At 43.5% G+C, this 9,259-nt stretch overlaps 1 protein-coding gene across 1 annotated transcript in view; it reads right to left on the reverse strand.

Moving 5' to 3' along the window:
• Positions 1 to 9,259, reverse strand: part of TMEM245 (transmembrane protein 245) — a 98,037-nt gene that overhangs the window by 36,543 nt on the left and 52,235 nt on the right. Inside the window, exons 10-11 of the mRNA XM_023510508.1 lie at positions 4,919 to 5,017; positions 2,916 to 3,047 (exon numbers count right to left, since the gene is read on the reverse strand). Coding sequence (XP_023366276.1) covers positions 2,916 to 3,047; positions 4,919 to 5,017 — 231 coding nt within the window. The remainder of the gene's footprint in view (positions 1 to 2,915; positions 3,048 to 4,918; positions 5,018 to 9,259) is intronic.

Genomic DNA, 9,259 nt, shown 5'->3' on the forward strand with positions numbered 1-9,259 from the left:
ATTTTTTGGTTGCAGCCATCATTGTTGTTTGGCGGGCCCGGGCTGGGGATTCGAACCCGCCGCCTTAGGTGTATGTGGCTGGCGCCTTAGCCGCTTGAGCCACAGGCGCCGAGCCCGAAGTTCTACTTTTGTAGAGGCCTTAGTGCATTGCTGAGGTTGGTCTCTAACTCCCAGCCTCAAGCAACACTCTCCCTCCTCAGCCTCCCAAAGTGCTAGAATTACAGACGTGAACCATTGCACCTAGCCCACTACAAAAAATTTTCTTAAAGTTAGTTGAGTGTGATAGTACATGCCTGTAATACAGAATAAGATCCTGTCTCAAAAGAAAAAAAAAAGAATGCCTTTTATGTAGCAGTAACAATTATTAATTTCACCAACAATTTTATTAAATGTCTATCTTTTAAATATTCTGTGTGACTAAACAAGAAGAAAGCCCAGGCAGGTCTGCTGCTCAGTGAAGTACAAGTTATTGCAGGAAAAGCACTCGTATGATTGAGTTGAGAGATGGATCAAATTTTTTTCATAAAACGCCACTTCTACATAAAAGGATGACTGACAGAGTTGATATCTGGCAGCAATTTTCAAAAAAAATGAGTAAGGTAGGCCTGTCAGTTCCAGGAAAACAACCGATAGTCTTTGTCAAAAATAAAACTTACCCTTTCAAGAAAAAAATATAATTCTGAAAATTTTATATTGGTTATTGTGACCTTGACAGCTGCCTAAGATTTTTTTTTCTGATGTGGTAAGTGATGATAGTAAAGAATCTGATTCTTTTTTCTTTTTTTTTGTAGAGACAGAATCTCACTTTATCACCCTCGGTAGAGGGCTGTGGTGTCACATAGCTCACAGCAACCACCAACTCCTGGGCTTAGGCGATTCTCTTGCCTCAGTCTCCCGAGTAGCTGGGACTACAGGCACCTGCCACAATGCCCGGCTATATATATATGTTTTTTTGTTTTTGTTTTTGTTTTTTTTTTGCAGTTTTTGGCTGGGGCTGGGCTTGAACCCACCACCTCCAGCATATGGGGCCGGTGCCCTACCCACTGAGCCCAAGAATCGATTTTTTTTTAAATAATATATAACAAAACATCAGTATTTAGAAGATGTACAGAAATCAGTGATCCCACATTCTGAATGACCAATATGAGTTACAAAAGCATGCGAGGGTAAAGAAAACATTCCTCATCTCACTCTGTTGCCCAGGCTGGAGTGCTGTGGCACGCAAACTCTCGGGTTCAGGCAATCTTCCTGCCTCAGCCTCCCGTGTAGCTGGGACTACAGGCACCCACCCTAACGCCCAACTAATTTTTCTATTTTTAGCAGACACAGAGTCTCACACTCCTGAGCTCAAGGGATCCTCCTGCCTCAGCCTCCTGGAGTGCTGGATTACAGGTGTGAGCCACCACACCCACCCAGCCAGACCACTAAGCTTTAATATGCCTAAGTACAAAAACACCACTGACCTGTGTCAAATTCCACACTTCAATTAACCATTAAAAAGTATCATTTTTTGAGTTTAGTGTAGCATTTAGAACAGCCCCCATTAAATGAGAAAAGGCTAATAAAAGACTCCTCTCATTTCCAGTCACATGTGGAGCCTAAATGCTCTTCATATACTTTTAACTAAAACCTATTACGAGAAACTGAATGCAGAAGCAGATACGAGAATGCAGGCATTAAACAAATTTGTAAACATGTAAAAGAAAGCCATTCTTCTCACTAAATATTTTTAGAAAATATTATTTTGCACAAAGAAAAAGCAATGTCTTCATGTTAGCATGTAATATTATTTAATGGACAAATAAATATGTGCTTTGGGGTCCTCAACTACAAAGTGTGAGAACCACAGAACCAGTGGGAAAAAAAAAACAAAACACAGAGTAAAGGATTATTAAAAACCATAAAATAAAAACTGAAGGACACGAACTTGTAGATTTAATTCCAACTGTTTCAACTGGAGCAGGTGGTCAGGAGGAAGGGGAAAGTGTGAGTGCAGGGTCAGGGGTAGGGTGTAGGGGCTGGAAGAGCTAAAAGATAACCCCAAGAAAGCTCTAAAGAACTTAGAAAATAGTTGCATCTTGACCTTCAGCTTCCATGTTAAGAAGCCAAAAGATAATATCGAAAATTGCAAGACCTTGAAAGAGCAGCATAAACATTACTGTAGAAATTCAGAGCTAATGACCTAGAGAAAGCTATTTCTGTAGAATGAGACTAAAGCTAGGGGGAGCACCAAATAGGGCACTACTGTTTCTTAACAAAAGTCTTCAGACACTGTCAACTTATTCAGTCATGTTCACGTATTACTATGATAAAAATTAAATTTAAGAAATCTAGCACTGCAAAAGTCAACTTTTGTTAATTTGATGAAAGTCACAAGTTTATCTCATCTCTGAATAGTCAAGCACCCAGACGCCTCACCAGGAATGCTCCGGAACCATGAAGAGCAACAGTTAACACTCAGGAATGCTGCAAGACTCCAGAGGTTGAGGGCAGGCGCTGGAGGTGAGCTGGGGAACACCAAGCCAGGCATTCACACATTCTGGCTCTCCAGTGATACGGGATCCATATTTATATCTGTCAAGGGGCTTGGCGCACTGTAAAAGCAGATCCCTGTCCAGTGGCCCAGCTAGGGACATTCTGGTCAAAGTAAGGGGTGATCTAACCGCCCACAGCATTGCTCATATGCTCCAGGACAGCATCTTTCAGTCACTCTTCAATAACAGAGCCGCCGCCGCCGGGGGACCTATACCTGGGCCTGTGGCTTCAGAACATCTTTCTAGTCTGTTTAGAGTTCTCAAATCTACAACCGTCATGGCATTAAAAGCAAGGTAACTGAAAGGCTCATAGTGTATAAAGAAAACGTGGAATTAGAGTTTGTTTGTAAGTTCAGTTTAACTACAAATACCATTACTTACCGAAAGAAATGTCTCGATGTTCTCGTGGACAAAGGAGGCAATATCCTGCCAGTCCAGAATGTCTCCCAGCCAGCTATTCTGACGACTTACATGCATCTTGTGTCCTTTGTGCCTTCCAGAATGTGTTACATTCTATGGATAAAAAAGTGCAGGCGTGAAATTTCCACCTTAACCTAGAAAATAGGAGTATCAATGTCCCATTTTGCTTCAGGTCCACTTAAGCACTTTGGTATGTACTCAGAGGTGACAAGCTTTGTGTTATTTAGGAAAGCAGCTAAGGGCTCCATCTAAACACCTAGAATACTCCTCTATTTACATTCTAGGTGCCAGGCCTGAGCCCTGCCCCCGAGTGCCCCCGTGTGCCCTGCTGCATCCCTCCACACCTGCAACAGTATCCCCATACAGCAGGTACTCTCGCCTTTTTTTCTTTTCACCCCTCCACCTTTCTCTTAGTCTCCCAGCTTTGCTTTTTTTCTCCTTTCCTTATCTCCCTGATTAATCTTCCACACAAGATAAAGAGAGCCAGGAGAGAGAAAAATGACAAACAAATAAGAATAAGGGGGGAGGAAAACTGAACTCATCTATGTGAAAGCCATTGGCAGAGATGAAGGAATAACTAAATTTGAAAAATATATAAATAAAGTGACAGGCAAGGCTAAAATCCAGGGGTGATTTCTTAACATTTCCCATGTGTTCCCCTTCTCCCCCATTTGCTAATGGGATAATGATAGTGACCTCTGTTACGCAATGCAGAAAGACACTGGATTCCTGCCAAAGAGGTAAAGAAGGCAACATACAGTTGGCCCTCCGTATCCGTGAGTTCTGCATCTACGGATTCAACCAAGTATGGATGGAAAATATCGGGGGGGGGGGGGGGTTTCCCCAAGTTCCACAAACTAAAACTTGAATTTGGCACACGCTGAGTACTATAATGAATCTACGCATCAAGTGCTGTGTTGAAAACATGCACATATGGTGATGTACAGATATTGTATGAGGTGTTACAAGTAATCTAGAGATGATTTAAAGTATATAGAAGGGTGCGTGCAGGGCATGTGCAAATACACCCACTGGCACAAGGGAGTTGAGCATCCCTGGATTTGTAAGTGCTCAGCCGCCACACATGGCCAGCATGGCATAACAGTAGCCTCTAAATCCATTGATTTTAGATGGAGTAAAAATATACATATTACTTTCCATCATAAATTCTTTTTTTTTTGGACACAAAATCTCACTCTTTCACCTTGGGTAGAATGCCATGGTGTCATAGTTCACAACAACCTCAAACTCTTTGGGCAAGTGCTCTTTCTGCCTCAGCCTCCCAAGTAGCAGGGACTTATAGGCACTGGCCACAACCCCCAGCTAGTTTTTCTATATTTGGTAGAGACAGGGTCTCGCTCTTGCTCAGGCTGGTCTCAAACTCTGAGCTCAAGAGCTTCTCCTGCCTCAGCCTCCCAGAGTGCCAGGATTACAGGTATCAGCCACCACACCTGGTCCCACCATAAATTCTAAAGTGAGAGTACATAAGCACAAGGAGCACACAGGGTGACTTAAAATAAAGATCCCTAAACTTTTAGATCTATTTTTACTTCTTCAGAAAGTTCTTAGTGTAGAGGGGAAGGGGAAAGGGAAGGGAAGGGAGAAAGGAAAGGGAGAGGAAGGGAAGCGGAGGGACCTAAAACAGGTAAAACTAACTTTAATGTAATTACTAGAAAAATTAACAGTACACATGGGGCCTGCACAGAGCTAGTCTAGAGGGTAAGATGTCAATGACAATGCAGAGAATGCGATCCTGACACATGAGAGAGGATGAGAGGTTCTGTCCTGGAGATTAACCATCAACTCAAGCTGACTTTTAGCGACCTGAGGATTAGGAGCTGCTTGTTTTAAAATGTCAATAATTTAAATTCCAATGTGAATACAGTCCTATCTCGTGAACGAGTCAATAAAATCAAAGGACTTTATTGGTTTACCAAGGACAACCTTAGTTAAAACAAACTTACCTTTACAAACCAAGAATGATACAGTCGGTCCCAAAGTTCCAGCACTTGCTTTTCAATTACGGCTGTGTTGTTCATCTTATCTCCTAGAATTTTATGAAGCTAAAAGAAACAGATATGACCTGGTTTAGGATTTCAGGTAACAATCCAGTAAAATTAACACATGCTGGGTCTTTATATGTGTTCAAAACAAACTGAAATGTTTCAGACCATTTAATTATCTAGCCATCTTATGTTTGTTTGTTTGTTTTTTTTTTTGGACAGAGCCTCAAGCTATTCCCCTGGGTAGAGTGCTGTGGCATCACAGCTCACAGCAACCTTCAACTCCTGGGCTCAAGCGAGTCTCCTGCCTCAGCCTCCCAAGTAGCTGGGACCACAGGCACCCGCCACAACACCTGGCTATTTTTTGGTTGCAGTCATCATTGTTGTTTGGTGGGCCCGGGCTAGATTCAAACCCGCTACCTTAGGTGTATGTGGCTGGTGCCTTAGTCACTTGAGCCACAGGTGCCGAGCCTCATGTTCTTTTCTTAAACTCTAGTCCTTGCTATTCCGAGAAATGTCCTCGGCTTTCTCATCCTTTTGCTTCTTTTCTCTTTCCTCTATTATCAGGTCTCTAAGAGAACTACTTCAGAGAAAGGTACAAATGAAGATACGGCAGAGAACGGCTCAAACGAAGACTTGGCTACTGACTCAGGTGATGTTCTTTCCCTGCAATGCCAGTGCCCACCTACTATACAAAAGTCTCACATTACACTTATCTCTATTATTAAGAATTATCCCAGAACTTTACGTAACATTATAGGACTTTAGATACGAACCCACGTCCTTCCTTCCCTTAGTTTGTTTGAGGGGTGATGTCCAGTCTCAGTCATGACTAAGAAGCTCGGCTTGTGGGTGTGCGAGAATCAGGAGCACCGAGACGACGTGACTCAGAGGAAGGCTATTCAATACCTGACCCCACTCACTTATTCAAATCGTAGTGTCATATAAACACAAGTACTGATTTGAGTCCCACCTCCTTAATACAATTATTTCCCTTTTTCCATTTTCTCTGTAACACTCTGCTTGTTGACATAGAGATGATTCGATACCGTTTCCTTTTGCATTATAAGCATTTCATCTTTAGCCTGAATCACTAACTTTCATCTTTATTTTTAATGTGTTTCTTTGTTCATTATGTCCCAGTATTATGTGATCATTACCCACATATAGGATATATAGATAATTACCAAATTTTAATGCCATATGTAACACTGCAATGAACAGTCAGACTCCAGCCGAGGTTGTTCACACAGCGTGGCCTTTACTACAATGAAGTAGTATTACAAACTGGCATCACTTTTAGCAATCTTGCTCCCAAGATGTCCATGAATAATTCTAAAATATAACAACTATTTAAGGAGACTTCAGTATAATTTTACAGCATGTTATGAACACTCCAAAACTATGGTGTTATCAAATATAGCAGAACATTAGACCCAGAATGCTGTCCTGCGACACTGCAATGCATATTGTAAATTGCAAGGAAGAAGGGGCCAGAGAATTTAGAGTCTAATGGACTAAGATTGCTATCAGAAGAATCATTAAGGGCTCAGCGCCTGTGGCTCAAGCAGCTGAGGCGCCAGCCACATACACCTAAGGTGGCGGGTTCGAATCCCCAGCCCAGCCCGCCAAACAACAATGATGGCTGCAACCAAAAAAAAAAATGGCCAGGTGTTGTGGCAGGCGCCTGTGGTCCCAGCTACTTGGGAGGCTGAGGCAGGAGACTCGCTTGAGCCCAGGAGTTGGAGGTTGCTGTGAGTGTGATGCCATGGCACTCTACCCAGGGGGATAGCTTGAGGCTCTGTCTCAAAAAAAAAAAAATCATTAAGGTCGGGCATAGTGGCTCAGGCCTGTAATCATAGCACTCTGGGAGGCCAAGGCAGAAGAATCACATCAAGACCAGCCTAAGCAAGAATAAGACTCTTTCTCTGGAAAAAACAGAAAAATTAACCAGGCACGGTGGTGCACACCTGCAGTCCCAGCTACTTGAGAGGCAGAGGATTCCTTTAGGCCATGAGTTAGTCAGTTATGATGGCAGCAATGCATTCTAGGCAGGGTGACAGAGCAAGACTCTCAAAAAAAAAAAAGAAGAAGAAGAAGAATCACTAAAAACCTACGCACTGCTGGTGGAATGTGACATGCTTCTGTATACCCAGCACCCAGAGCAGCCAGATGCCACCTGAGAGCCATCTAACTTGACATCATTTAAAAACTGGGGAGGACAAAAGTTAAGTGGGCAATTTTCTGTACCCATCTTGCTTGAATCCCAGGAGCCTTTGCCACAGCTGAGTGAGCCTTTCTTGAACCATTTTCTTTTCTAGACACCAATGACACCAGTTGGTTTTCCATTCCTCCTCAGTCTGCTGGCTCATCCTCTGATCTCCAAAGCTCAGTGCTCCAAATGGGTATCTTTGGTCCTCTCAAGCCGTGTTACAGGCTAAGGTGTTACAGGCTAAGGCTCCCCCCAAATTCCACTATTGAAGTCCTAGCCAGCGATACTTCAGAATGGTACTGTATTCACAGACAGTGTCTTTAAAGAAGTGATTAATTACTATAAAATGTGGTCCTCAGGGTGGGCCCTAATCCAGTATAACCAGTGTCCTTTTAAGAGGAGATCAGGACATGAAGAGACATGGGGGGATGGGGGGCAGACCAACTGAAGACACAGGAGAACACAGCCATCTACAAGCCAAGGAGATAGGCCTCAAACGGAACCAACCCTGCCTACACCTTGATCTTGGTCTTCCAGCCTCCAAAACTGTGAGTAAACAAATTTCTAGTGTTTAGGCAATGCAGCCCATAGTACACTGTAGTGGTGGCTCTAGCAAACTAGTGGAGGCCAGCTCATCAATCCCACAGGTACCACCTGATGATTCGCAGACCATCACCTACAGCCCACCCAGATATCCTGCCTGAGTTCCAGCTAAGTATGTCCAGGTGCCTCTCAGCATCTCTACTCAGATATCTAATCAGCACTTTACCCTTATCATGCCTCAGACACTATTACTCACGGACCTTCCACACCACTACCACCCTCCAAGTCTTTTCTACCTCAGGGAGCCGCACAGCTGTTCCTTTAGGGTGGGCAACGCAAAACTTCCTTTCCTGACACCCCATGTCCAATCCATGAGGGATTCCTGTCATAGCAACCTAAAAAATATATCCCCAATCTCACCATTTTTCTCAATTTCCTAACCTAGTGATCCTAGTCCAAAGCACCAATATCTCTCTACTAAACTATCAGGAAAACCTTTTTCTGGCCTTCCTGACTTCTCTTTTCTTGCCCCCCTTTTCCATTAAGCAGCCAAAATGAGCTTCCGAGCTTCTAAGTCAGGTCTCTTAAATCAGTATAATATTTGCCTTTGTAACGAAAATAAAACCCCAGCTTCTTTTACGACCTCTAGCTTATTTCATTGTCTCATTCCCTGTTCCAGCCGCACTGGCCTTCACCTAAGCTTGCTATCAGCTCAGAGACTTTGAATTTGCTACAGCCTCAGCTTCAAACATTCTTCTCCAGACAAACTGTTGCCTTCTCATGGCTCAAGTCATAGTGAAAATAGGCATTCTCAGAGACTCCTCTGACCATTCCATCTAAAGCATCCTCCCCACTCTCCACCTCATTACTGTCTGCCCTGGTCACAGCACTTACTAGCACCTGCAATTTCTACCTGATTGCATGTTTATTGATGGCTCCTCTCATCAGAGGGTAAGGAGACGGTAGTGACTTTTTCCAGTTCATTGCTTGCCCTCCCCCGGTGTGGTTAGGGACCAGCTGTCATTTCCATCGCTGTGGTCAGGAGAGACAGTACACAAGAAACACCATTTACTCTCTTGCTGTCCCAGGGCAACACCTCCAGGCACAATCTTGGAAAGGGTGTACCAAGCAGAAAGGACAGCTCAAGCAAGGAGAGCCAAGTGGGAGGGCTAACTAGAAACTGGACAAACATAAGGGCAAAGGGAGATCCAGCTGACAAAGTAGGCTGGGCAGGGAGAAGGGAACCTTATCTGCTAACGCCCAAACAACATACTAAAAATCTCTTCTCCTTGGGCAGCACCTATGACTCAAAGGAGTAGGGTGCCGGCCCCATATACCAGAGGTGGCGGGTTCAAACCCAGCCCCAGCACAAAAACAAACAAAAAAACTCTTCTCCTTTTCTGGGGATCACATTTTTTTCCTAGCTTCAGCCCCTCTAGACTTTTGCTCTTAGGACCCAATTCTTAGAAGATTCTTACCTGGGTATTATCTGAGGCATATTAGGAAGCACCTCTGCAGTTTCACTGTGGTTTAGTATTTTTTTTTTT

Source organism: Otolemur garnettii, unplaced genomic scaffold (assembly GCF_000181295.1).
Source record: "Otolemur garnettii isolate 467f Iridium unplaced genomic scaffold, OtoGar3 scaffold00014, whole genome shotgun sequence".
Classification (NCBI taxonomy): Eukaryota; Metazoa; Chordata; class Mammalia; order Primates; family Galagidae; genus Otolemur; species Otolemur garnettii.